Source organism: Artibeus jamaicensis, unplaced genomic scaffold, assembly GCF_021234435.1.
Source record: "Artibeus jamaicensis isolate MK-2021 breed Jamaican fruit bat unplaced genomic scaffold, CSHL_Jam_final contig_755, whole genome shotgun sequence".
NCBI classification, from domain to species: Eukaryota; Metazoa; Chordata; class Mammalia; order Chiroptera; family Phyllostomidae; genus Artibeus; species Artibeus jamaicensis.
The window spans coordinates 1,898,981-1,926,576 of record NW_026521950.1 but is presented as its reverse complement, the minus strand read 5'-3'; the positions used below and the strand labels follow the sequence as shown (position 1 = coordinate 1,926,576).

The 27,596-nt window shown below is 56.0% G+C and overlaps 2 protein-coding genes across 2 annotated transcripts; one reads left to right on the top strand and one right to left on the bottom strand.

The window, feature by feature from the left end:
- Nucleotides 1-746: 746 nt before the first annotated feature.
- ORC6 (origin recognition complex subunit 6) lies at nucleotides 747-5,802 on the bottom strand. Its single transcript, XM_037144985.2, has 7 exons — nucleotides 5,437-5,802; nucleotides 4,305-4,434; nucleotides 3,184-3,347; nucleotides 2,896-2,985; nucleotides 2,427-2,539; nucleotides 1,726-1,797; nucleotides 747-1,246 (listed from the first exon to the last, which is right to left on the bottom strand). The coding sequence occupies exons 1-7, from the start codon at nucleotides 5,499-5,501 to the stop codon at nucleotides 1,119-1,121; spliced, it is 762 nt and encodes a 253-aa protein (XP_037000880.2). The 5' UTR covers nucleotides 5,502-5,802; the 3' UTR covers nucleotides 747-1,118.
- A 146-nt stretch (nucleotides 5,803-5,948) lies between these two features.
- Nucleotides 5,949-26,816, top strand: VPS35 (VPS35 retromer complex component). The gene is made up of 17 exons (XM_037144984.2): nucleotides 5,949-6,055; nucleotides 10,336-10,434; nucleotides 11,563-11,659; nucleotides 12,199-12,322; nucleotides 12,792-12,974; nucleotides 14,450-14,663; nucleotides 15,554-15,637; nucleotides 16,034-16,143; nucleotides 17,822-17,918; nucleotides 18,029-18,177; nucleotides 19,294-19,501; nucleotides 19,654-19,809; nucleotides 21,657-21,779; nucleotides 23,302-23,481; nucleotides 24,008-24,247; nucleotides 25,122-25,265; nucleotides 25,845-26,816. Exons 1-17 carry the CDS (start codon nucleotides 6,053-6,055, stop codon nucleotides 26,022-26,024), a joined length of 2,391 nt encoding a protein of 796 aa, XP_037000879.2. The 5' UTR covers nucleotides 5,949-6,052; the 3' UTR covers nucleotides 26,025-26,816.
- Nucleotides 26,817-27,596: the final 780 nt, after the last annotated feature.

Genomic DNA, 27,596 nt, shown 5'->3' with positions numbered 1-27,596 from the left:
GGGCAGAGTTGGGAGCACTTGGCCCTGGCAGGCAGCCGTAGGAAGGCCGACCCGTGGCCCGAACACAGCCAGGATGGCCCTGAGCGTGGCCCCACACACAGCCCTGTTTCCTTTGGACACCCCTGCGGGCGTAGCTGCTCGGTGTCCAGAATGGACGTGGGCAGGCAGGTACCCAGACTAGCCCCCAGGTCCTGTGCCAGGTAGGGTGCCTCAGAGCAGATAAAAGGCCACCGTGGGTATTGATAACCGCCGAGGAGGTTATGAGTATTTGGCTGCATCCAAAATATTAAAATCTTTAATTGGGTCATGTCAACTGTAGTTAAAATGTCTGGCATAACTCAGCATCCATAGCAACTTATCTTCCATAAAGGCCCTTTCCTGGAGTTTTAAATGAGTAGCATTTGGTAAGGTTACATTTCTCAGTATGTGGAAATGAAAGAAATTAAACCCTGGTCCACTGGGTGTTTAACGTGGTGCGAACGTGTAGTGTACTGGCGGGCACCGTGCCGAATGCTGTACATGTGACAACTCGGACTCTCCTCCCAGTGAGCGTGGACGCCATTTTCAGTCCCATGGGCGGATGAGGCCGCTGGCCGGCAGCGAGCTTGCTCATGGTCGCACAGGGGCAGCGGCGGGGACAGGCTCGGCTCAGCCTGCAGCCACCCACCGAGCTTCTTTCCTGCCGCAGTGGACAGCTTTGGACGTGGCAAGGCTTCCCCCAAAAGTGAGGACAAAGGCAACTCGAATACATATAAAAGATAACATTTATTAACTAGGTTGTACCGTGTATTGCTTTAGTCAAACCAAGAAACTAACACAAAAACCCGAGTAAAATCCCTGAGCCTCCCTTCAGCCTGAGTTTTGAGGCCAGGACAGGTGACTTGTCTCCTGCTCACAGTGCCGCGGCCCCCACCTGCTCTGTAGGCAGGCAGGCCGGCGGGAGCCTCGGCTGTGCCACCCAGGACCGGGGCGGCTGCTGCCCGGAGCTCGGCCCCAGTGCTGGTGTCCTTGCTATTAAGGCGCCAGTCCCAGGGCCCTGGTTCTCACAGCTGAATGGAAACCCTGGCGCACTCACACCTTTGCGAGTGGAGTCCGCGCAGGCCGTCTGCAGGCGGGGCTCACTCTGCCGCGGCCGCCCGCGCCATGGCAGCATTCTCCAAAATCTTCCTCTTCCACTCCTCGTAGTCCAGCAGCTGGTCTTCATCGGGCCTCGGTTTACATGGGCGCTCCGCCACCATCTCTGTTTCTGCGAAAGAAAGTGTTCAAAAGCTTTCAGGACTCTTATGTTTACAGATGACATAAAAAGTCTGATTGTGAAGGTGACAGGGAACAGGCGGCAAAGTGCGGAGTGGAAGCCGCAGCTAAGGCCCCAGAGTTCTGCTGGGCACCCAGCACCTGAGGCGCCAGGACAACAGGTAACACTGCGCAGGCATGGGGCCGCATCGCCTCATTCCGCCCCCTCCGCAGCTCTGGGAAGTGGGGACGAACGTGCGTGCCTGTCACTGCCTCAGAAGCCGAGGCTCTCAGAAGTTACATGCTGCTCCTCGAACTGCAGCCAGGACTGGTGAGGCAGGGTTCGAGTCCAGTCTGGCCTCAGCTGTGTCCTCAATGACACGCCCCCGCCCCCCTTAACCTATGTAACTGTGAGGCACAGGCCGAGCGAGCACCGCTAGTGGCCTCCGTGCAAGCCTTCCACGCTCGTCCGTGCAACGTCGGCCGCCATACCCTGTGCTCTTGGAGGTTCGGGAGCCGTCTTCTTTTTCTTCCACGGTGGAGTTCCTGAACCTTGAGGGTCTCCTATAAGGAAAAGAAGTGTCAGTGAGGTTAATTTGTCTCCTATTCTCAATTTTAGTATTTGGACATATTTTGGATGACAAAAACTAGAGTCCACCCTGGCCAGGTGGCTCAATTGGTTAGAGCGTTGTCCCGACATGTTGGGGTTGCGGTTCGATCCCTGGTCAGGGCACATAAAGACTCAACCAGTGAGTGCACAGATGGGTGGAGAAACAAGCTGATGCTTTTCTCTCTGTAAAATTAAATAAAAAATAAACCCAAACCAACAACGAACTAGACCCTTGACTGACCAAGCACCGGGAGAAAGGAGGACCCTCTGGCCTCCCTGGTCAGAATGGAGGTCACTTCCAGTCCACCTGACACGCGTGGGGGCTGGCGCTCAACGCCGAAGCGTGTGAACAGAGATGCTGTTTTCCAGGCGTGGGCTCACAGAGCCACAGGCTCTGTACAAATGACTAAGCTGCTTTAACTGAACGATAGAAAAAACAGTTTTCTCACTAAGAACATTATCAGGTCCACATTAAACATGGAATTCAGAAAGCACCACTTTGTGAGTCTGGAAATATGGGCCTTTTCGTGGCAGGGTCACATCCGCACACGACACGTTCCTGAAGCACGGAACTAACACTCACTGTCTGCCTGCTGCCCCAGCTTCTCCAGCTGTTTACACAGTCGGTCAAATATGGCTTTTTTCACACCGGATGTGGCTACCATTTTATTTTTATCCACCTTTAGCTTCAAGATCCTACAAAAGAATTTGATAAATTAGCTCTTAAGACCCTTGCAAAAATTTTTTTAATGGAATATCACAAGTGCCCACTGTTGGAATGACAGACTTCACCAGTTACAAGAGGTACACCTCGAAAGGGGAACTCTCAGGTTGTACATGTGACTGCCACGTGGCAAGTGGCCTTCTGGGAACACTGCTTTCCAGGTGTCAGTTGCTTTGTGGGACAAACCGAGCCTGGAAACTGGGCCATTATTCCTAGTGTTGTTCACACGGAGAAGCAGGCCAAGCTGCAACCAATCAGACTGGAAGTGTGACCCGGGGGTGAGAACTGCACCCCAAGGGCGGCCTCCTGAGCGCGTGCAGACCCTCACCTGCAGGCCGTGAGCAGCGCGGCGGCTGTGAAGAGTGGCCTGGATAAGTCGAGATCTGCCTGCTGTGTCTGGGGGAGGCTGGACTCGTAGCTGCGGGAAGGCAGTATCGGCAGAATAACTTGTTAGAAAACAGCATCTCGCAGGGATGGATAACGCAAACCAGAACTTAAAAATGCATGAGATATGCGTCCTATCACTTGAGCGCACTGGTTATTTTTTAACGCTGAAAATCAGCAGGACGCTGGCCAATGTTAGCAACACTTCAGCGAAGGCCCTCGGGCCTCATACCTGTGCAGCACTCGTGAAGCCAGGCTCACCGCGTCTGTACAGCCAAACCGCACCGCGAGGTCTCCTATTCCAACGCTCGAATCCAGGCCCAGTAAGCACTCAAAAGATTTCAGACAGCTCTGATACGTCTTCTTGTTCAAACCAGAAAGTTTAGTTAAATATGCCTTTGAAAGGAAACACAGGCACAAATCGTAAGTTCTGTTAGTGCCTGCACCCCTCCAAGCTGATTCTGTGACCCGTCTCTGCCTAGAGGCTTAGCTCCGTGTGGTCCACGGCCCGCATGCACACACACTCATGCACGCACACAGACACTTTACACACACACTGCTGCTGCAGCCCTAGTGCCCACGTGCAATTCCCTCGGAGGAGGGGAGGGGAGGGGGGGGGGTGGGACAGGGAGGAAAGAGGGAAACCAGGAGAGAAACGGAGGGTCAACGATGGAGAAAAACCAGCTCTGGACAGTCATACAGGAGGGGGCAGGGCTGTCCAAGTCAGATGAGAGCCCCTGTTCCCCCACCTCCAGGCTGAGGAAGGGCTTGGCCACATGGACAAGCCCCAAGTCAGTCGTTCAAGCGCAGTGTCTGCTGAGGGAGCTGTGCAGGTTGAGGTTGGTGTTCAGGAGAAGCTGGTGAGTTTGCCACCCACTTTGAGCCACGGGGGTTGCTAATGCCCCCATGTAATGAGTGTGTCGTTTTGTGATCGGTATGGTGTTAAGTAAGCGCCACACAGTGCTCCGTTCAATCCTCGCAGTGACCCAGAGGATTTGAAGACATTCCTATTCCTGCCTCACACAGAGGAACCTGGAGGCTCACAGGGCTAGTGTAAGATCAAGTCTCAATGTGTGATGCCCGTGTCCTTAGCCTGTGCCCTCAAGCTCTGTGACACTGAAGGAGAAACACACATGGGTTTCAACGTGTGGGCTTCAGGAGGCGGCCTGGGAAATGAGATCGTAAAGAGTATAGGGAACGCTGCAAAACATTTTTCCCCTCCAACTTGACAAAATGGCTTTAAAGTTCACCTGGAGTGATAACAGGCAGGAAATTTCTGAACCACCAGAGCATAGACCGGGCCTAGTCTAACCAGAAACCGATGTCTGGTCACTGAGACCCGGGGACGCTTACCCTGTCCAGGGGGCACTGCGTGCAGGCCGCCGCCAGGTCCAGACACACGGCCGCTAGGCTGGTCTCCGTGGTGCGTGCAGACAGCCCCGCGCACTTCACGCGTGCCAGCCGCAAGTACTCCTCCGCTTTCCTGGTCACAAAAGCAATGTGGTCACTAGAGCCTTTCCCAGAAGTCTGTCCCACACTTGGGCAAACTGAACCCAGCGGGCGGGCCTGACTCTGAGTCCTGGGCAACTTCCCGTGAGGCTGCGGAGGAAGGCCCCATCCTCTGGGGAGCGGCCGCGGCTCCGGACCCCACTGCGTTCAAGAACTACTTCCAGGCAAAGGAGGTTCTTCGATTCCTCCCCAGACAACCGTTCTTCCCCACATTCCGGGAACCAGCGTGAAAGCCTGCGGAGGCTGGCAGGTCGTGCCAGGGCTCCTCCTTTTTGCCTTTAATTCAGTGGTGCTCAAACTTTAATGCGCCGGACAATCAATCACTCGCGGCGCGTGAAAACAGCGCTAGGTCTCACCCCCAGCCTTTCCTAGCAGTGGGCGTGGGGCGGGACCGAAAACGTGTTTTCCCAACAAGGGTCGAGATGACACGGACGCCGCCGGGCAGGAGACCCACTTGAGAACCGCAGCTCTACATGGTAACCCAGCCCAAGCGGCCTCAGTTCAAATCTTCTAAGAAGCGCGCCTGCCCTTCCCTTCCCTTCTGTAACGGGCTGCCCAGGGCCCGGCCTGCTGCCCGCGTTCGCACGGCTTCACTCTGGACCCCGGATCATGCACGCTCCTCCCCATCCCGACGCGTTGGCACAGGCTGTTGTTACTGTGCTCAGGCCGCTCTCCCGGCATCGTTCCAAGGCGGGCCCCTTCTATCAAGTCAGGTCTCAGCGCAAATGACAACCCCCCCCCATACTTTTTGCAGGCCAGGCCGCGCTGTGTCCCTGTCCTTTCAGTCACCACTGTTCTGTTTTCTACGTAGTTCTGGCCAACACAGAGACCTCCGTGGGGCCTGTCTCCCATCTGTCTGCTTCCCTCCACAGCTGGCCCCTGCCACTCCCTAGGAGACCGCTGCCGGCTACATACCGCACGAGAGATGCGCGGCTCTCGGGCCCAGGACCGCTGCGGCATGCGCGGCCCGACTCACCTCAGTACATTGGGCTCGGCGATGCCCAAGCGCCGGGCTAAACACGGGACCAGCCCCGACTCCATGGCGCCAGGAAGACTGAGCGCACTGCGGCGCAGCTACAAAATGCGCGCGCAGACGCTGCGCCCGCCAGTGACGGACGGGCCCCACCCCTCTGCTGCTCCGGGATTGGTTTGGATGGAAACGTGAGGCCGCCCCGCATGCCAATCAGATGCTCCCCTCTGCGCATGCGCACTCGAGTGCACGCACCACTAGGAACGTGGAAAAGTGGTTCTCCTCCAGTCCTCAGTTCTTCACCAACTCGCTAAACCGCTGCCTTTCCCATTTGCTAGCTCCTTCCTGTCTCCGAGCGAGTCCCCACTCCTCAGCACCGCCCCGCCCTCTCTCACTCTGTGGAGAGACTGGTTGGCGCCTCGGTCGGTCTGGCCAGAGTTCAGGGCAAGAGCCAATAAATACGCGAGACTTGAGTTCCTAGAAGCGGGCCAATGGAGGAGCCGCCTGCGGACACGAAGGCGGGGCTATAGAGGGCGGGGCTTCGAGGGGCCGTCGCGTCACCTGACCGCGGGAGGCTCCGCGCGCGGATGGTGCTGATTGCTGCAGGTCCAAGGGAGTCGCCATGGTGAGTGCGGAGGGCCGCCGGGCCCCGGGCGGACTCTTCTCCCCCAGCCCCTGCTCTCTCTCACCGTCTTGGAGCCCTGCGGACAGAGTTGGGGCCCCGTCGCCCGGTTTCAGTTCAGACCCGCCCGACTTGGCCTGCAGGGTGCGGGACAGGCCCAGGAAGGCCGCAGGCCGGCCGATCCGAGCGGGGGTGGGCGGTGGCTCCTGGCCGCAGCCGTGGCTCTGAAACCGGCGGCCGTTCCCAGGGGGAGTCTCGGCCTGCAGGCGCCTCTGAATGCAGTCGGCCCCCGTCCCGCTGCGCCCTGAGCCCGAGTGCCGGCTCTGAGCCCGAGTGTCGGGTCTGAGCGTCGGGCTGGGTCGGGGGCTTGCGGAGGGCCCTAGGCTCCGAGGTGGCATCGGGACTCTGCGGGCATCCCGCCTGTATGCCTGGTAGTGTCTGTGGGCCCCATCCCTCTCTTGTGCGAGGAATACCGAGCGGAGGGGCCGTCACGGTGCCCCTGGCTTTCTCGGCCTCGTCGCTCCCTTGACTACATTGCTTTTCAGCGATTTCTAGGGACTCACTTACGTGAATTTCCTGGAAGGTCTCGTGCTATCTGATAGCTAGTGACATCTGGTCACTGGGCACCTTGGCTCTCCTATTGGCCTCCCCATTGACAAAATGCAAGTATTCCACTTGCTGGAAGCAGGCGCTCTCAGCGTCTCCGTGGCGGCAGCAGCAAAGCGTAGCGTGGCTTGGCTGTTGGCCGGTAAACTGGAACTTGCTCAAAACGGGAACCCTTGTGCCTGGTTCCCACAAAGGCAAGTTGCCACTTGCATTTTATTGGCGTTTCACTGTACTGCACCGTCTGAAGGATGCGCGGGCGCACTGCGTGTCGGCGTTAATGCCGTCACTTCACTCTGAAGACTGGCTTGGGGAAGCGGGCTGCCCTTTAAATGCATTAATGCCAGGAAGCAGGATTCCATGTTTGACATTCCATGCTTCTCGTAGGAAGCAGGATTACTGCTTTCCTACGAGATGTTTCTATACAAGGTGCTTGTGATTATTTCTCAGAATTTTTGCAGCTGGTAGTTACTGTAAGAACAGTGCAAAAATTTCACCAGGATTTGTGTGTTTATCAATGTTTAGGGCTTGACAAATGAAAGGCTGTGCTAGAGGATCTCCTGTACCCCAGATCTGGGCTGGGAACCGCTGAGAACAGTGAGCCAGACGCACAGGCCTGCCCTCGGGAGTTTCACGGGGAAGGAAGGTTTGAGCGTGGGCCTGTCGCAGTCACTGTTTCTGCCTCGGGCCACTCAGCCTTCTTTGAGTCTCACCTTTGCATTGACAACCAGTGCTGTCCTCTGGCCCTTCCCAGACCTAAAATTCTAGGATCCAGCGTGTGGGTGCCTTGTATGTGGCCCTGGAAACGACAGGCCTTGCTCCCAGGGAGCTCAGGCGTCTAGAGCCGAGGATGTGGGGGCGGAACTCCACGCAGTACAGTCTGAGGATCACTGCAGCAGCACCGTCAGGTCTGAGGTGGGGTCATGGTGTGGAAGGGACAGTTCTGCCTGGGAGCCTGAGACAGACTGCAGGGAATTTAGTGATAACCTGGGACCCGGGTCAGCAGCAGGCTGAGCAGCGTTGCTCCAAGTGGAGGAGAAAGGGCATCGCGGCAGGTAAAGCTGGGGAAGTGAGTGCTCTGGTGTGTGGGTCATCGTGGGTCCTGTGGAAACGAAGGTGGACCCAGCCAGGCACTCATACCACGTCCCCTCACCATCCTCAGTTCCCGACTTCAGTGGTGGTTTGTGCCTTATGGTATTTTCAGTGGCACTTTCCTTAGCATGATGACATTCTGTCTCTGTGTAAGTGGGGATCCTCTCTCCTGGCGGTTGATCAGGGTTGTGCACTTGGGTCCCTTCTGCAGCACGTGAGGGGGCAGCTGGACCACAGGATGAGTGGGGGCCGGATCCGTGGGGCATCTGGTAATGATGGTGGCACTCGGACGTGCTCACTGCTGGGGGCTGAGCAAGTCTGGAGCTCGCCTCTCGTTTCGTTCTCTTGTTCCCAAAGGTGATGTGAGTGGTTCTGTTTCCCTGGTTGACGGAAGAGGAAATGACAGGGAGGGTAGTTTCATAATCGAGGAGTTCATGGTGACCTTTGCTTTCTCTAGAATTGTGTAGACTTGGGAGGGCTGTTTGGCTTGGGTGTCGAGCTAAAATGGGCCTCAGTCACCAGTGCTGATTTGGTCTTCATTCTGTAGTGTTTCCGTTTTCCTCTGATGCACAGAGATGCTGAGTGCAGAGTCCTTTGCAGAAGCCCGTTTGTGAGTGAGGAGACAGTGGTTACGGGTGTGTTTTGATGAGGATGTGTGTGCGTTACAAGCGTCCTGCTCTCTGCAGCATTGTCACCGGGGCACTCTGTAGAAACTATTAAAGCTTTACTGCATGTGTAGCCTGCCTTGTAGTAAGTCGGTAATTTTTAAGCCGAGTTGATGCAGAGTAGAAAAATTTTGCTAGAATTTGTTTGTAGATCACTGAATCTAGTTAGTTCTGCACGAATTTTTTGGAACTATTGGTAACCTCTCTATAACCCCAGTTTTACTTGCTATAGAAAGATGATAACTGTACACAACAGCCCAAAGGTGGAAGCGACCCACGCGTCCATCCCCGGGTGAATGGATGAACTGAGCGTGGTCTGTTCCTGCCAAGGAGTGTTTACTGCGCAGCCTTAATGAAGCCCGGAACTTGATGAAGCCCACAGATCCCAATAATTAAGTCTGTTGTATCCAGAGGTACCCAGTGCCCCCAAAACAAAACCCAACCACAGCTGGTCTCACTGGGGCTCTCGGAGACCTAGTTTGGGAAGAAGAGGGAGTTTCATCAAGGTGGCCCTCGTGTGCTGGTGCAGCCTCGCCAGCTGGTGCAGCTGGGCCTGCCACTTCACACCCAGAGTCCGCTGCGTGCGTTCGCTGTCTCTGTTAGTTTGGTTTAGAAGACATGTTTTTTTCTCTGAAACGTGTTAACTTCTGCAGAGTGTTGGGTAGGGAAGCGCCTTGTACCAGAGTTTGCCTCAGGAAAGAGTGAAGAGACGCCTGGCGTGGCTTACTGTTCGGTTCACTTGTTTCTCTTTCCAAGTTTAGGCCAAGAAAGTTTTCCATTTTTGTGAATGATTCTAGTTCAGAAGGGAGTTTGTGGAGTTTCTGTTCATGTCAAAATCAAGGGTTGCTTTGATCGCCTTCCGTGATGGAACAGACAGGATTCAGCTTCCATCTTCATTCACGAGTCCTCGCCTCCTGCTCCTCCCACTGGTTGTGTGAAGGGGCTCATTCTGTCTGTGGCCATTTCTTTATGGAGGTGAAACTCTCGTAACCTCGGTCAGCCATGTAAAGAGCACAGTTCGGTGGCCTTCGGTGCACCATGTCACGCAGCAACCGCTGCTGCCTGGTTCCAGAGCGACGGCGTCACCCCAGAAGGAACCCTGCGGCAACTAGAACACGGTGCGCTCTGTGCAGGGTATGAACGCAGCGTCAGTTCTGCGGGCGGGTAGATCCGACTGGTTTTGTGAGTAGGTTCTCGCTGATGGCAAAGCGCATCTGGATGCACGAGGTGGAGCGACAGTTCACGGCTGTTTTTTTTGTGTCATTATTGTGTAATCGTCCACACACACAAGTGTGAACAACTGTACTTTGTCCATTACAACCGTGCACTCTGTATTTGAAACACTCCCCTGGGCGAGGGCGAGCACTTGGTGGAGCTCTGTGACGAGTCAGCAGCGGCGCTTCTGGCTGTCCCAGCTCCACGCTGGCTGGCCACGTGTGGCTTGAGGGGGTCCACGTTCCAGAAGCTGGCCCCAGGTCTAGGAGCAGAGGACAATGCGGACGGAAAGTCGTCTACAGGAAAAGATGGTTTTGGGGGGGGGCGGCGCAGCGGGTGCTGTGCACTTTCGCAAGAGGTAGGTGGGCTGATGGCTCTGCTTTGCATGGGCTCGGGAGTGTTCGCACAGCCGAGGCGCCATCAGCTACCCCGTTCCCCCCAGTCTGTGAGGCTGATCTGTTGGGAGACTGCTCGGCCAGCTCCTGGGAGGAAGTCCGTTCTCCGCACGTGTTACTGCTGTCCTCCCTCAGCGCGTGCTGGCGTGGGGGGGGGCCTCGCCATGCTTTCGGCAGTTGTCACCAGGGATCTGCAGGTCGCGGCGCACGGCACGAGCCTTGTGGGAGCGCCTCGGGAAGGACGGGCTGACAGAGCGGAGTTGCGAGCAGAGAGGCCCGCTGCGCTGGTTCAGGAGTGTTTCCAATTTTCCAGCCCACGACCCAGCAGTCACCTCAGGACGAGCAGGAGAAGCTCCTGGATGAAGCGATCCAGGCTGTGAAGGTGCAGTCGTTCCAGATGAAGAGATGCCTGGTGAGAGCCGTGGCGGGCGAGGGGGGGCGGCGTGGGCGGCAGGGCCCGTGTACCTTCTGTTGGGGTCGGTCCGCTTTTTTCTATCTTGAAGGCTTTTTTTCTGTCCTGAATAGATATATGTGTATACTTTGTGAACACTAGCTTGAAAGTTGTACTTGCACCTATTTATTTATTTACTTATTTATTTAAGGTTTTTATTTATTTATCTTTAGAGGGAAAGGGAAGGAGAGAGGGAGAGAAATATCAATGTGTGGTTGCCTCTCATGCGTCCCCTGCAGGGAACTGGCCTGCAACCCAGGCGTGTGCCCTGACTGGGAATCGAACAGTGATCCTCTGGTTCACAGGCCTGTGCTCAATCCACTGAGCTGCACCAGCCAGGGCTATACTTGCAGCTATTTATTTATTTTCAAACTCTAAACCCATTTTAGACAGGGTAAGAGAGAACCTGTGTAGAAACCAGATTCTCTGGACTACAGTTAAAGGAGTGGAACCACGTAGGCTGGTACTTGAAGTCACAAGCTGCTGTGGCGATGACAACTGTCTCTCGCTGTGTCTTAGTTTCTAAGGTTTAGTGACGTGCTCCTTTAACCAAGTCCATCATCGGTTGCCTTGGTTTTCTTGCACGAAGTCAGCACAAAAGAAGAAAGTCTCCGCACAGAGACTGTGGGAGGGCGAGCACCCGCTGTCGCTTGCATCTGTCCTCCCGTGTGTAAACAGTGTTTCCTGTGGTTAAAGGAGCTGCTGCCCCAGACACCTGAGGGGTGCAGCCTGTGGCAAAGCCACTGTGAGGACAGCGTGTTGCTTCAAGAGTCAGCACGCCAGCTGGTTGTGGGAGAACGTGAACCGTCCGCGGGGTCGCACGGTTGTGCAGGACCGGTGCCTGCTGGGATGCTCGAGGTTCCGGACACGTGAGACGCGCCGAGCTCCGCACGCTGGTGGCGGGGGCTCCTGTGCCCTGTTCTTTTCAGGAGAGAGAGGCAGGGTGACAAAGCTGGGTTTTGTGGGACTGAAGTGCGGGTGTTGTGCCCTGTTAAACTGTGTAACGAACACCCGATGGTGAGAGCCGGATGACGGGGGGAAGTGCTGTTTCGGGAAAGCGTCTCATCAGCCCTGCCGGTGCCTCCGCAGGACAAGAGCAAGCTCATGGACGCCCTGAAGCACGCCTCGAACATGCTCGGAGAGCTCCGGACTTCCATGCTGTCGCCGAAGAGCTACTACGAGCTCTGTATCTTTTGAACGTTGGGGAAGGGCCGTTTGGGCTGCGTGTCGTTCCTGATAAGGCCATGTTTCGGCTGTTGCTTATTAAGTCTTTCTGGGGCGCATCACACTCTTCTTCGTCCTAGCGGTCGGCACCCCTTTTCCGTGCACGGGCGCTGAGTGACAAGGAGAACTGGGCATGAGAGGCCCTTCCCTGCGCCTTCCTCCCTCCCCGTGGGTTTGTGCTGTGCCTCAGTGTGCGGACCCTTTGTGCAGCTGGGAGGCGGCTGGTTCTCGAATGCTGCGGTTCTGTCACTCAGGACCCCGAAAGGGACAGGCCTTCCTCGGTCTGACAGGCAGGCGGTCCTCGTTTTGCCACTCTGCCTCACCAGACCTCTTCGAAACCCTGACTTTAATGTAGGGCGGGCCGCCGGACTCCCGCCTTCACTCACACGGTCCGGTAGGGGGCCGGCGAGGACCGTCTCTGCCCAGTAGTTGAATGCCCGCGCCAGGTTCCCAGTCCCCGCGTGGCTGAGCCGTGTTTGAGCCCTTAATCGGAACGGGAAGACATGGCCATCTCTGACGAGCTGCACTACCTGGAGGTCTACCTGACGGACGAGTTCGCCAAAGGACGGAAGGTGGCCGACCTGTACGAGCTGGTGCAGTACGCGGGCAACATCATCCCCCGGCTGTAAGTTGCCCTCGCTCCCACTCTGTGTGGCAGCCGCTGAAATCGGCGGCGGCCTTCTTAGAGACAATTTTAAGGCTACTCCATCTCTTAAGTGTGATTAACATTTTGTAGATAGTGACTTTTTAAGAGTTTTAGAGTATAACTGATTTTACTGCTAATGTAGATTGAGGAATTTAGGAAATAGAAAGACACGGATACATTTTGTTGGATGTCTTGGCGAGGAGGGTGAATGGCACAGCCTCTCCCTAATGTGTTCGAAGGCGAGGAGCGTGTGTGCGTGTTTGTGTGGCTGTGTGTTGGTCGGGTGTCTGGGTTGTGCTTCAGGTGAGAGGATGTTTTGCAGTCGTGCGGGAGGAAGCCAGGCCCCGTCTTGTGGATTTCACATGCTCGCATTCAGTGTGTTCGGGCAGATCGGACTCTCGACCTGACCGTTCTCTTCCCACCCGGCCCTTCCCCGGGACCCCCCCAGGTACCTGCTGATCACGGTCGGAGTGGTGTACGTCAGGTCGTTCCCGCAGTCCCGGAAGGACATCCTGAAGGACCTGGTGGAGATGTGTCGTGGTGTGCAGCACCCCCTGCGGGGCCTCTTCCTCCGCAACTACCTCCTCCAGTGCACCCGCAACATCCTGCCTGACGAAGGGGAGCCTGCCGAGTAAGCGCGCCCCCCTTTTCCTTCCTTCCTTCCTTAGGATTTTATTTATGTTTGGGGGGTGGAGAAAGAGGGGGAGAGAAACGTCAGTGTGTGGTTGCCTGTCAGGCACCGCCCACTGGGAACCTGGCCCACAACCCAGGGCTGTGCCCTGGCTGGGAATCGAACCTGTGACCTTTTAGTTCACAGGCCGGCGCTCAGTCCACTGAGCACCTCTCTTTCTTTGTTTGGTTGCACTGTGTCTTTGTTGCGGAATATCTGGAAAGTACAGAGAGCGCACAGAGAATGTGGGCGTCCGTGGTTGTGCGCAGTCGGCTGCTGGCAGTGTTGGTGCTCAGGTTCCCATTGTCGGGGGTGCCCCTAGTGTCTGCGGTGCCATGTGCAGCGGCACCAACCGCCCCCCCCCTTAAAAACGACCTCAGTGGTGTCAGCCTGCTTTTCTCCTTTAACGTAACGCGGGGGCGTGTTCCCGACACTAAGTAGTCTTCGAACCCGTGAGGTAATGGTGTGTGCTTAACTTTTTCCATGAGCGATCCAGGTTTTAGACTGTCTTTTGAACATCTCTCAGTTTTTATAATCTGTGGACTGACTGCCCGCTGCCCTAGAGTGTAAGTGATTTTAATTACCTGTGCACACAAGTTAGATGTCAGCTCCAAGTAGAAAAAGCGGAAGCCTGGAGAGGAGAGAGCTGCCTCCTGGGCGAGCGGGCTTCCGGCCCCCGAGGCCCCTGCGCTCCCACCCCCACGGGTGGTGGCCGTGGGCACCGGCTAACGACGTCCTGTGCGTGGGACAGGCTCCCTACACAAAAGAACTGAATTCCTTTCTTTAAAGTTCATTTGTTCATTTATTTCTAAGACACAATGCAGGAGGGTTTAGTATATCTCTATCAACTCCTATTTAGAAGAAAAATACACATTTTTAACATGCATATGCCAAATGTGAAAATGGCCTAGAAAAGATAAAAATTTCAGTGTGGAGAACCGTGGGAGGTTATTTGCTTTATTATGACTTGACTCCCAGTTTCGAGCATTTAATTAGGCAATTAGTGAAACAATTGGGAAAACTGCCAAGCCCCCCATTTTAGGGGTGTGCAAATAAGCAGGACATACATGATCTCGCCCTCCTTCACGCGCTTGTGCTCCCCAGAAAGCATTGCACACTTAGCAGTGGGGCGACGGTGTCACCAGTGTGTCACGTCTGGTGTCTCAGGGTGTTTGAATTGATGTAGTTGTCATAACAGGTCTGGCTGGCGCAGGGCAGGGAGCAAGGAGAGGGCTTTGTCCCTGCAGACTGGCACTGTGTCCTTGCCCTGTGCTTCCCCCTCGAGGTCGCTCCCCTTGACCGCTGACCGGGAAGCTGCGGCCGCCCTCCCTGACCACTGGTGCGCAGGGAGGCGGGGAGGGAGCACCGGCCGAGAGGGGTCTGTCCTGGGGCATCGGTGGTGGGAGCACTCCTCTGCTGTGTCTGTGTCTGCGCAGTGAGGAGACAACCGGCGACATCAGCGACTCCATGGACTTCGTGCTGCTCAACTTCGCCGAGATGAACAAGCTGTGGGTGCGGATGCAGCACCAGGGCCATAGCCGGGACCGTGAGAAGCGGGAGCGCGAGCGGCAGGAGCTGAGGATCCTGGTGGGCACAAACCTAGTGCGCCTCAGCCAGCTGGAGGGCGTCAACGTGGAGCGCTACAAGCAGGTGTCTGTCCCCACTTGTCCCCTCTCAGGTCACGAAGTCCAGTTTTTAGGTCAAAATATTTTTGTTAAATGATACCACGTTGCAAAGCATTGACAAGGAAGAGTTAAATAAACTGGAAGATACGCTTTGAGCTTTTGCCTGTGGAGTGCAGGGTTGAATAGTGCCGATTTCCTTTTAAATTCCGACGCACTGCACTTTGCTGTGGATTTTCTCTAGAGCCGCGTATGGTGACATGGTGGTGAAGGGGGTGAACTCATGAATCAGTGGGGGATAGTAAAGCAGGGTCGACAGGCTGTTTTTGTAACGGGCCGAGTAGCAACTACTTTTTGCTTGTGCAAGTTGTGTGGTCTGTGCGTGCCTCACCCTGCAGGTGTGTGCCGCAGTCGGGCCGGAGCGGACCCGCGTGCAGGACGCACAGTCAGCTCTTTATGAAGGCGCATGGCGACCTTTTCAACAGAGGGCTCTGGAGTGTCCGGACATCTTTGTGCAGCCCCACTCCTTGCGCCCTCCGCTGTGGCCCGCCCCACGCCCCGTAAAGCAACTCAGCCGTGGGGCAGAGCCCTAAATCTCAAGTCTAGGACCAGGGAAACTTCTAGAAGAAAGTGCAAAGGAATGCTCTGTGACCTTGGATTTGACGGAGATTTCTGAGGATGCCAAGAGCACAAACCACGAAGATAAAAAGTTAATAAGATAAATTAGTGAATGACTTTGTACTGAATAGAAACAGAGGACTTTTTATTTAAAATGCTTCTGTAAAATTCTAAACTTTAATCTAGAAATGAAGTGTGGGGAGAAAAATCTAGAAGTGGATTTGCAAATTAACGGCCGCCTGGCGCCACCCGAGGGTGGGCCAGGTGCCCGCACAGCCGCTGAGCCCCCTCTCCCCGCAGATCGTCCTGACGGGCATCCTGGAGCAGGTGGTCAACTGCAGGGACGCCCTGGCGCAGGAGTACCTCATGGAGTGCATCATTCAGGTGGGCGGCCCGCCCCTGGGGCTTAAGCAGCCCGTTTGACGCTTCGTCACTTCCCATAGTTTTGAAAAAGGATCTTGCTGGGGTAGAAGATAAGCTTCCCCGAGTGAAGAGGGCCTTTCTCCTGCGAGTATCGAGGGCTCTGCCCCCCCCACCCCCTGGTGTTGGGAAGCGCAGGCCCCACGTTTTCTGGGTCCTCTCGGTTTTAGCTCCCTGTGGGTGTGCTGCGGTTAGTGGGGTGTTTCTTCCTGGTCTTGTGCTTAGAGAGGCATAACAGTTACGTGTTTTAACTTAGTTCTGGGAGATCGAAGTGACTCCCCGCACATAAGGACCGTAAGGGAGTCCAGAATCCAAGGTCAGGTGCCTGCCTTCAGCAGTGGGTTCCGCTTGGCCGTGCAGGTGTTCCCGGACGAGTTCCACCTGCAGACTCTGAACCCCTTCCTGCGGGCCTGCGCAGAGCTCCACCAGAACGTGAACGTGAAGAACATCATCATCGCCCTCATCGACAGGTGGGTTGTGGATTTCGTGTTTTTGATGCGTCTTGATTGCGTTGACGACGTTAATTACACCATTGCAGTGGTGTCGTTACCCCGTTCAGCTCTGCGAGCGTCGGTGTCTGCTCAGTGCTTGCCTCACTCGGCCAGGAGAGGGTCAGCGCTCAGTTGTGGGGGTGCGGGGGCAGCGACTACTTTTCAGCTGCATTTCATTATCATTTAAAGATGCTGTTATGCAGTCCCATCATTTAAATCTTGCAAATCCAGAGATCACAAAGGAACAAAGTTTGTTCCTTATCTGGAGGAAAGGAACCCTTCCGTGGGCACCCATTGGGTTGGGAGCCTCCGTTATCCCACAGCCATGACACAGGTGATTCAGGATGTTCAGCAATCACTCTGTCCTCACTTGTTCTTAAATCCTCACCCAAGGACGTGTTTATTGATTTTAGAGAGTAAGAGACAGCGATTGGTTGCTTCCCATACCTGCCCCGACTGGGGATTGAACCTGCAGCCTTCTGGTGCTTGGGATGATGCTCCAAGCAACCGAGCCCCTAGGCCAAGGCCATCACAGTTTTGTTTTTTTAAGGACAGTTTTAAAGTATTGGTATGTTAGTAAATCCCCTTCAGGTTTAAGGTTCACTTCTGTGGCCCTGCTCTTGTGAAAGGGTAAAACTTGCCCGGCCTGGTGTGGCTCAGCTGTCCTTCAAAGCGAAAGGTCGCTGGTTCGGTTCCCAGTCAGGGCACGTGCCTGGGCTGTGGATTTGGTCCCTGGTGGGGAGTGTACAAGAGGCAGCTGGTCGACGTTTCTCTTGCATCGATGTTCCTTTTTCTCTATATCTCCCTCCCTTCCCCTCTCTTTAAAAATGGATACGTAAATTGAACAAAAACTGTAAAACTTGGCCCTTGACTGTGGCTTTCATACGTGTCTGGCTGAGAGCTGTACCCGGCGCTGGTCCAGGACCTGCGACCAGCCCGTGACGGGAACCAGCAGCCTGGCGAGGGCTCGGTTCCTCAAGCACTGCCTTCCCGGTGCCTTGTCCTCAGTGCCCGAGGCCCAGCTGTGGCGTCTGGGAGTTGGCAGAGCCGCGTGCTCCGTGCCGCCGGCTCCGCCCGGGGCGTTAAGAATTATGTGTTGCTGGGCATACGGTTAGCGGCTGCTGAGGACAGGGCTGTCCTGGGTCGGGCAGGGTGACGTTTCTTAGGTGTCCCTGTGAGCAGTGATGCTGCGGAGCGGTGTGACCGGGACGGCTGATCGTGGTCGGTTCCGCACGTGGGAAGTGGAAGTTTCAGGCTCGGCAGCAGCGAAAGCCCAGTGACTCGGCGGCCGTGCTGCCCTTGGAAGGGCGTGGCTTGAGAGTCGTGGCCGCTGAGCGTCTGTCACTGCGGCGCAGTTCCGTCCACGCCGCTTGGTCGGGTTCGGAGAAGCTGGCACAGCCGGCCTGTTGGAAACCTGTTTCCGTGCGGTGTCGGGTGTGGTGAGAGCAGTGAGGTGAGGCGGCGCTGGCCCACTGCTTAGGTGGCAGCGGGTTGAGGGAGTGACTGGCTACGTGCGTGTCCTTTTAAAGACCTTCGTGTAATGTCCTGGAGGAAATCCACTCGCAAAAAACACAGGGAAGCGTAGACAATGAAACGTCACCTGCGATCCCATTACCCAGATCCTCATATCTCTTACAGTGAGGCTTTTTTTTTTCAGATTAGCTCTGTTTGCTCACCGAGAAGACGGACCCGGAATCCCAGCGGATATTAAGCTCTTTGATATATTTTCACAGCAGGTGGCCACAGTAATACAGGTGGGTGTGGCTTTCCTTCGAGTTCTCAGAACCGGGACCCCTCGGCCGGTGGGCCCTTTAGGGACTGTCTGCAGCCCCCCTGAAATCAACTCCGCCTCCTGCCCCCCCAGTCCAGACAAGACATGCCCTCGGAGGACGTCGTGTCCCTGCAGGTCTCCCTCATCAACCTCGCCATGAAGTGCTACCCCGAGCGCGTGGACTACGTGGACAAAGTTTTGGAGACGACAGTGGACATATTTAACAAGCTCAACCTCGAACAGTGAGTCCGAGTCCCGTTTTTGTAAGAGCCCTCAGCGGGCCCGCTTCCGCCCTGTCTTCCTTTCCGCTTCCTTTTGGAGATACTCTAACATTCCTTCGATTGCCGTGTTTGGGCTGATCAGGGTGGGAAGTGGCGACAGAGATCCCTTGGGTGTGTGCGCCGTCTGAGTGGTGGCACTCGGGCCAGAAGCAGCACCGGGGACCTGTGTCTGATCGGGCCCCGTGTCTGTGTGGGTGAGTCCGTTTTTGAACTGGTGGGCTCGCTCTTTATGTCAAGCAGGATTTCTGGTAGAAGTGCTTTCCTACAGATGAGTAAGCTGCAAAAAATTAGGAGCACGTGTGTGTTCGTGGGGCAGAAGTGAGGTTGGTTTAACTGTTTCGTTTCGAGCTCTGGTCTTCGACGCGGCCCAGGCCCGCGGAGCTTCCTCGGCCGCCTGTGGTCTCCCGTCTGGTGGGCCTTCAGCTCCCCGGCTGCCTTCCGTGGTTTAGTGTGAGAGGGGGATTTCTTTTCCGTTCGCCTGTTTATTCCCCCATTTTTTGGTCTGTCCCGTTTGTGAACTGAAAAGAGTCTCAGATCTTGAATGGTGACAGCAGTGTGTCTGTATTTTCCTTACTGATTTTTGAAGTGAATTTGGACAAAGAGATAGAAGTCCCGACCCAGGTCCTTGTAACCAGCGGGTGCGGCTCAGCCCCGCAGACTCCCTGCCCCCCCGCCCTGCCCTTCCCAGGCTGCCGACATGTGAGGCGGGAGCGGCGGCCTGTGTTCCCCTGTGCTTTGGACATGCCTGTTCTGCGTGGCGTGTTCTTCCTGCGTGTTTTCATTGTGAGCACGCAGTGCTTGCTGGCTGCCCTGGGAACTGACTGCCTCCCGCAGTACTTCCCGAGAAGTGGCAGATGCCCCACAGTCACCTGAACTCCAGCCACATGATGCCGTCATCGTCACTGTGTGTCGTCCGACGATCGGGGTCTGGGGAGGAGGCCACTGGGTGTCGAGGGTGGCGTGGGACTCACTTGCTTCCTCTCGCGTGTGAACGAGTGTCGGGTTCTCAGGAGGCAGCGCCGCCCGCGTGCTTGGGGAGCGCGTGCCCCGCAGTGCAGGCTGCCCTTGCCCCCGCAGCATCGCCACCAGCAGCGCGGTGTCGAAGGAGCTCACGCGGCTCCTGAAGATCCCCGTGGACACCTACAGCAACGTCCTGACGGTGCTGAAGCTGAGGCACTTCCACCCGCTCTTTGAGTACTTTGACTACGAGTCCCGCAAGGGCATGAGCTGCTACGTGCTGGGCAACGCGCTGGACCACGGCACGGAGGTCGGCTCTCAGGACCAGGTGAGCGGGTCCCCAGCTGCAGCCGCGGGCACGGGTGGCGATTGCCGTGGTCGCACCACAGAGGAAGGGGCGCGGCGTCCCCGGTGTTCTGTCCACGGGGCCGTGCGCCCCGGCGGCTGCACTCACCGAGGTTTCCGTCTCCCGCGCTCCAGGTGGACTCCATCATGAACCTGGTGTCCACGCTGATTCAGGACCAGCCGGACCAGCCCGTGGAGGACCCTGACCCGGAGGACTTCGCCGACGAGCAGAGCCTCGTGGGCAGGTTCATCCACCTCCTCCGGTCCGAGGACCCCGACCAGCAGTACCTGGTATGGCCGTGCTCTCCTCCCCAGTGCCCCAGTGATGACGTGCCTGTCACAGCTCCAGTGCGTCGGTGCGGGCACACCACGCGTGGCCCGGGGTGGCTGCGGCCTCAGAGGGCTTGCAGCCGACTAAGAGGTGGAGTGGAATCCGTAGCCTTTTACTCCATTTGTAAGTTTAGTTACGTGCCATCTTCTGTAGCTTATGAGGAACAAGTCGGTTGCTACATTTTCTTTTTAAGACTTTGTAAGAATTACAGAAAAGCCAGTCTTCCTTTAGTGGGGTGTCTAGTAATCATTCCCCTTTCATGTTGTTTGAAGTGCATGTTGCTTTTTCTTTAAAGATTTTATTTAATTATTTTTAGAGAGAGGTAAGGGAAGGAGAAAGAAAAGGAGAGAAACATCAACGTGTGGTTGCCTCTCACTTGCCCCTTGCTGGGGACCTGGCCTGAAACCCAGGCACGTGCCCTGACTGGGAGTCCAACTGGTGACCCTTTGGTTCGCTGGCCGACTCTCAGTCCACTGAGCCGCGCCAGCCAGGGCTGTGTGTTGCTTTTAAAGCAGAGGCAACAGTCCTTACATTGAATTGCATTTATGTTTCCAAGGTTTGCGAGTGTAAGTTGTGTGCGAGTATAAATTGTGTGTGTGTGCATGCGCGTGCCACGGTGGAAGTGTGTGAAACTGCCTATTCCTCGACTCCCCTTTCCTGGGGAAGAACAGTTGGGTGTCCTCCCATTCTTCGGTCCTACGGGCATCTCTGGGAGTACTTATGTGAGGCTGGGTCCCGACTCTGCCGTTGCGTGACTTCCTTTGTCACAGCCAACAGTCTGCTCCTTTGTAACCTGTGTGACAAGGAAGCTGACCTCCGTTGGTGGGGTGAGAGCTGTGACCTGGCTGGTGACAGACACGCTGGCGTTGCCTGTGAGCCGTCCGTAGGGACCGCCTGGCCTCCCACACTTTTGGCTGGTTTCCTGTGTTCCCACATCACACACTCGTGCCGACTGTGTCTGGTTTCTCGTCACACTGGGGGGCCGGAGCTAGGAACGCGGCTGCCCGCTGTGGCCGGTGGGTCGTGTTCAGGCACAGAGGCCTGTAAGGCAGGGTCTTCGCTCTGACGTCCCAAGGGGGACGCATCCTCTTCTCCCCCGTCTTCCGTGTCGGAGGGACCCACAGACCTGAGTCTGTCCCACAGCATCGCACCGACTAAAAGGTGTTGCGTGAGTCCCTGCCACTGTCTGAGACACCCAGACCCCTGCCACAGCACGGCCAAAGGCCCTTACAGCGTGCCGCCATTTCCCTCGGCACACGTGGCCTGCTTTCTGGGTCGCAGGGCACGTGTCACTGCTTTCGACTCAGTGAGAGCAGACACTTCCGAGCACGTGCCTCGGGTCAGGTAACAGCAGCGCTTCACGCCTGGTGTTTGATCGTCCCCATGACCCTAGGGGAGATATCCTGCCCCATTTCCCCAACGGAGTAGCAGCTCAGAGAAGGGGAGTTTGCCCAGGGTCCACGTTGCGTGGGGGTGTCAGACCGACTCGTACAGGAAGTCTCTCTGGGGCTGGGGGCCAGCCCAGTGGACTGCACACGTGTGCAGGAAGATGTGCCAGCTGTGCTCCGCCCTGTGTCACCTTGGGCCGGTCGCACAGCCTCTCCAGCCTGGGCTCCTTGTTTTTGAGACGGGGCTTATCTTCATCTCAGGGTGACCTTCAGGGTGGTGGGGTGCCGGTCTGAGGCCAGAGAGGCCCATCACCTGCTGGGAGGGCTGCTGGCGACAAGAGGACCGGAGCCTCCAGGTAGTTCTGTAGGGACTAACCGCTGTTGGAAAAGACTAATGGTTCTCCGGTTTTCTTGGCCAGATTTTAAACACGGCACGGAAACACTTCGGAGCTGGCGGGAACCAGCGCATCCGCTTCACGCTGCCGCCCCTGGTGTTCGCGGCCTACCAGCTGGCCTTCCGCTACAAGCAGAGCTCCAGAGTGGTGGGTGTGCCCTTCCCGCGCCCCTCCCTCCGCGTGTGCGTCGTCGGGTGTGATGGCAGCGGGCTCACACGTACACCACCAGACACCGGTGCCCTGAGGTCCCTGTGTCTCCAGTCCTCAGCTCCCTGCCCCTCCTGTGCCCAGTGTCCTCACAAAGATGCGGTAGGGCACGTCCTGGTTGAGGGGTCCAGCCCGTGCCCACACTTAGAAACGGAACACTAAGTCAGTTTAAATTTATTCTCGAAGGTTCTGCTGTGTGCGAAGGTCACTTGTGAGAAGTTGTAAGTTCACAACACAGCTGGCTCAGTGCACAGGATGCACTCCCCAGATCCTGTCACCTGCGGGGCGAACGGAGTCAGCGCTGCCCGACAGGAGGGCTGGGCGTCACCCCTGTCCCCCTCACCCCCGTCAGGGCATTTTTCCAGGGTGTCATGGTGTCACTGTTTGTGAGCTCACTCCTTCACCAGCAGACGTGGAGCGAGGTCTCCACAGGGGTGGGTTTGTAGCTCACTCCTCGGTCGGGCGTGCCTGACAGCTGGACGGCCAGCTTCTCGCTACGCAGCAAACACGCCTCAGTGAGCTTAACTTTCCAGCAACGAGGAGACAGAACTATTAGTTCCTGACTGCTCCTCTCTGAAAAGTGGAGGAACGTGGATAAAATGTTCAACCTTACCCGTAAGCACAGCAGTGAAACTTCTTAGAATCACACTGGTAAAGAGAAAAAGTTGCAGTTCAGCCATGGCAGTGGCGCGATGAGCATGTTTGCGTCTGGTACTGATGGGGGTGCGAAGCGCTGTAGTCTTTCTGGAAAACTCTGGCTGTGTAGCTAGAGCCTTAGAGGCCCAGTAAACGCACTGCTAAGAACTCACATGATGGAGGTAATTGGGGACTGTGTTCACTGTGGAAGGGCTAATGCGCCACGCACTGTGCCGAGTCCAGTCCGGGACACAGCCTTGTGGCTGAGATGATTTAAATAAGTGTCGTGAGGAAAATTGAGGCGACAAAATGAGTAAAGAAAAGGAATCGGGGACAGACTGTGTGTAGCCCGAGGCTAGTTCATCCTGCAGCGAGCTGCGGGAAGTGGGAAAGACAGCCACACGCACGGGCCCTGCCTCGTTCCGTTTGCGGGGAAGAGGGAAAGGGAAACCTCAACTCCAGGATGTTCCCAGTGAGTTACTGGTGCTGGGCGGTAGAGTTAGGGATGACTGTAGTTTTGAAAATGCTTTTGTTTATTTTCCTAACTGCGTCCAGTTTGGAAGTGTGCTGCTTGTCGGGTGAGCAAAAGCCAGCACCTAGTGTGTGGAAACGCAGGGCTGGGGCGCTCCAGCGGCTGTCGGGAGAGGACAGCGGGAGAGGATGCCGTCTGAGCTTGCAGCCCCGCGAGGGAGACGGAGGGGAGGCGGCGGGAAGCCAGGCTCGGCTCTGCTGCTCTCTTTGTTCTGCAGAAGTTTCACGCACAGTAAACACTCCTGAGCAAGTCAGCCCTGAACTGCAGTGATCAGACAGTGTTTTCCTGTCCCAGGATGACAAGTGGGAGAAGAAATGCCAGAAGATCTTCTCCTTTGCCCACCAGACCATCAGCGCCCTGATCAAGGCCGAGCTGGCCGAGCTGCCCCTGCGGCTCTTCCTCCAAGGGGCTCTGGCCGCCGGGGAGATCGGCTTCGAGAATCATGAGACCGTAGCCTATGAATTCATGTCCCAGGTGAGGAGCCGCCCCTCTCAGGGCTGCTCACTGGCCTGTGCTGCTGGGGCCGGCCCTGCCTGCTGTTCTGACGGCAGGGCCCGTGGGCTGGTTCGCTCTCAAGGGGTTCGTGGCCGCCCCCTTGCCCACCGCCTTGGGACGTCTTAGTGCTGTGGTCGCACTGGCTGGCATGGCCACGGGAAATCCATCCTTTGCTGGGTGCCAGTGAGACCGAATATTTCCAGGTGGGTCCTGACGAAGCTGCCGTGGGAGACAGAGGTCCTCAGCTACCTCGGTTGGGGAGCCCTGGGTGGTGCCCTGGGTGGAGCCCTGGTTGGGGAGACAGAGGTGGTGTTAGGACCCGCTTCCTTATTGCAGCTTCTCGGTGTCCCCCCTCTGTCGCCGTGCCTCGTGCCTGTCCCCTCGGGCCCACACGCTCTGACCAGAAGGGACTGTGGAGCCTCCCGGCTGGGGGTCTGGTGGGAGCGGCTGTGGGAAGGGCTCGAGTCCGTGGTGGCACCTGAAGGTCCCTCTGCTGTGTCCTCAGGCCTTCTCCCTCTACGAGGACGAGATCAGCGACTCCAAGGCCCAGCTGGCAGCCATCACCCTGATCATCGGCACCTTCGAGAGGATGAAGTGCTTCAGTGAAGAGAACCACGAGCCCTTGAGGACGCAGTGCGCTCTTGCGGCGTCCAAACTTCTGAAGAAGCCCGACCAGGGCCGCGCCGTGAGCACCTGCGCCCACCTCTTCTGGTCCGGGAGGAACACGGACGGGAACGGGGAGGAGGTGAGGGCCCTTCCTGAGCGGCTGTGGGGCGGGGCGGGGACACCTGACAGAAAAGTGCCCGTTTGTCACAAGAGATGAAAGGAATGTGCAGAGTTAGATTCCGGGAGTGAAATCTCCACTTGGAGACGTTGTAACTCAGCAAGTGCACACCGCGGCCTTCAGCAGGGCCCGCGGTGCTGACTGTGCACCTCGGGGCGGTGTGGGTGCTGCACGCTCTGCAGGCCCTGCGCTTGCACACACTGCACAGGCGGGTTGGGGGGGGCAGCCCTGCCTCACTGGGTGGGTCTTTGCACGGCGCCGCCCACTGCCCGAGCACACTCCCCGTGTCTGTCACGGCCTGGGCCTGCTCATTCTCAGTGTCCCAGCCCTTTTTGTTACTGTCGTACGTGTCCTGGTGACCTGTGACCCTCAATCTCTGATGCTGCTACTGCAGTCATTTTGGGGTGCCGTGAACCCCGTGTAAGTGGGAACTTGCTGGCCAGCTGTGTCCTGATTGCTCCACCAGCCAGCCATTCCCGTGTCTCCCTCTCCTCGGCCTTGCTGTCCACAACCCACGGATTGCAGTCCAGCGTCACCTTAGCGCACTCGAGCTGGGGTCCAGAGCTGTGGGCCCGCTGCACGGCAGCGCCCCTGCAGTGCGGCAGTCGGGGCTGACACGCGGTGTTTCTGAAGTGCGCCTGTGTGTAGATGCAAAACGTGTGTGAACACGCAAGACAAGTAACCTTGTATCCCCTGTGACACAGAGCCGTGAACTCTGAAGTACTAAGACTCGGGGTCACTGGCCCCGCACAACCTGCCGAGGCTCCGTGTGTGGATGGGGTGTTCATGGCCCGTGCGCTCTGTAACCGCGTGCCCCCCACCCCTTGCATTCCAGCTGCACGGAGGCAAACGGGTGATGGAGTGCCTGAAGAAGGCGCTCAAGATCGCCAACCAGTGCATGGACCCCTCGCTGCAGGTGCAGCTCTTCATCGAGATCCTCAACAGATACATCTACTTCTACGAAAAGGAGAGCGACGCGGTGAGTGAGCTTTGATACATGCGGCAGTTCACCGTTCTGATGTTTGTTTTGTTTACAAGAGCCAGGGCTGGGAGACCTCACCTACGGGTGCTGATGCTCCAGAAACCCTTCTCTGTCTGCACAGGTGCATCTCTAACAGAAACGGCATTATGAGCGGGGACGTTCCTATCTCTTTTGCTTAGGAATATTTTTTAAGAGCAGTCTGTTTAAGAGTACGAAGTGGCTCACAGACGCTGAGCAGTGGGCTGGCGTGTCATCCGCAGGAGTTTGCGTTGTCCCCAAAGGGCAAGTGCTGCCTGGTGCTGCCAACGGCGACGCGCTGGCCGAGGCCCGTGGGGCGAGCACTGGTGGCTGGTGCTCTCATGCTGTGTCTCGGTGCTGCGAGTTTTTATTTATTGGCTTTTCTTTCTGTGGATGAACGGCCAGTTGTTCAAACTGGGAGCCCTGTTCCATCTCTCATTTCCGTAATTACTCTGGTAATTGATGAGAGTAACACCAGTTCCTCAAAACGTTTTTATTAAATCGCCTTTAATTCTTTGAGGTATGTGCTTGATCATGGACTTGTACGTATGCTTGCAGGTCACGATCCAGGTGTTGAACCAGCTTATCCAGAAGATCCGAGAAGACCTCCCCAACCTGGAGTCCAGCGAGGAAACGGAGCAGATCAACAAGCATTTCCACAACACGCTGGAGCACCTGCGCCTGAGGCGGGAGTCGCCCGAGTCCGAGGGGCCCATCTACGAAGGCCTCGTCCTTTGAGGGGGCCCACCGCCCTTCCTCGCACATCCACGGAGGGTTTCATGACACTAGGCCTCCCTCCCATAGATCGTGCCTTCCGGAAATGCCGAGGCAGGTTTCCCATTTCTGACCTGTGGTGTGTTACACCCAGCACCTCCGGACTCTCACCTTCAAGACCTTAATAAAGTTCCTCACTTCATTAGCGTTCAGGCCCTCCGGTCGCCCGAAGTAGCATGGTCGATTTGCTCTTTAAAAAATTCCTGTGCTCTCTTAAGGAAAAGAAAAAACCCAAACAAATCCTTAAAAACCACTTCTCATGGCTACTAGTGAAGCTCTCCTCCCTTCCTTCCTGTTTCGTTCCACTGTTGGTCCTGTAACTTCCTTCCCTGCGAGGGAGCGCTAACCCGGAAGTGTCTGTCTCAGTTCCCGCGTCCAGTTTGCGATTAATTTAGAAGAAAGGATTACGGTATGTGGAATTCAGCTCGGGCTTTTCCCTAAATGCAGAGTAAGGCCATGTACAATATTTTCCCTGAAACTAGAATATATTAATGCATGTTTGGGAGTGTTAAAGCACCGTGGTCAAAGCCAGAAGCTATATTTTGCATATTTGGACTCAGCCACCCAGTAAGAATCTATGTTGTTCTCTTGACATATTTATCAAAATAATTTTTGTTCTTAATAGTATAAAATAGAAAATTTGTGATCTATATAATTTATGTATAACCTTCATTATTGTAAATTTAGGGGGAAATGCATCATCCAATTATGATTTTTTTTTGCACCAGTGAAAATAAAGTTGCTTTTAACAACGGTGGACTCTCGTACTTGGTTCATTAAAGGGATGGTCGATGCCTGTGGAGTTGGGGCTGTTTTAGCTTCGCAGTCACTGCCAGGCTCTCAGCCTCTGCGGGAATTGTCACACCCGTGTCCTGCTGGCCTCTGCTCTTGCCGCCCAGCTCAGCTGGGCCTGGCAGAGCCTTCAGGGGTGGTTGCTGGAGTTTGGCTGCTTTCTAACTCTCCCTAAGCTGGGTTAGGTTGGGTGTTCCTTACCTTTTTCATTTTTATTTTTTTATATATATTTTTTACCCTTTCGATGACTCTCTCCTCATCTGTGAAATGGGGATAATAGTATCCCAGCCTTGCAGGTGGGATTTTGAGGAGTGAGATCATGCAGGTAAAGTGCAGGGGACTCAGCAAATGTTAGTTGTTGTTGGAGGTTACAGTGCCTTTGACGAACAAATATGGACAGAACATACCTTTAGTAAATCTAATCCGACATTTCTGAAAACGCTGTGTGTGCGCACGCGTGTAGCTGGGGGGAAATGGGGAGGGAGATTCCCGTGGTGAAAGGCTCAGAGCCTCCTAGGCCAAATACACCGTTTCTGGGGACGGAAGCCGAGAGGCGGAGAGACGGCAGAAGGAAGTCTAGCGACTGTGTGTGTTGGCTGTCACTCCGCCTTTTCCAGGCCTGGCTTGGTAGTTTTTTGGAAATTATCCCAAATGACCCAGTTGAATTTCGTCCACGTTCGTTGCAATAAACGGATGAGAACAGCAGTCTGCCTGGCCAGGAGGTGGCGCCCAGGCGCTGTCACG

Coding starts and splice junctions, on each gene's coding strand:
- ORC6 (XM_037144985.2), bottom strand. CDS start 5,501: ATGGAGTCGGGGCTGGTCCCGTGTTTAGCCCGGCGCTTGGGCATCGCC. Junction 2,986..3,183: donor GCTTCACGAGTGCTGCACAG/GTATGAGGCCCG, acceptor GCCTTCCCGCAG/CTACGAGTCCAGCCTCCCCC. Junction 1,798..2,426: donor GCTGGGGCAGCAGGCAGACA/GTGAGTGTTAGT, acceptor TTTTCCTTATAG/GAGACCCTCAAGGTTCAGGA.
- VPS35 (XM_037144984.2), top strand. Junction 10,435..11,562: donor TCCAGATGAAGAGATGCCTG/GTGAGAGCCGTG, acceptor GTGCCTCCGCAG/GACAAGAGCAAGCTCATGGA. Junction 23,482..24,007: donor CCTATGAATTCATGTCCCAG/GTGAGGAGCCGC, acceptor CTGTGTCCTCAG/GCCTTCTCCCTCTACGAGGA.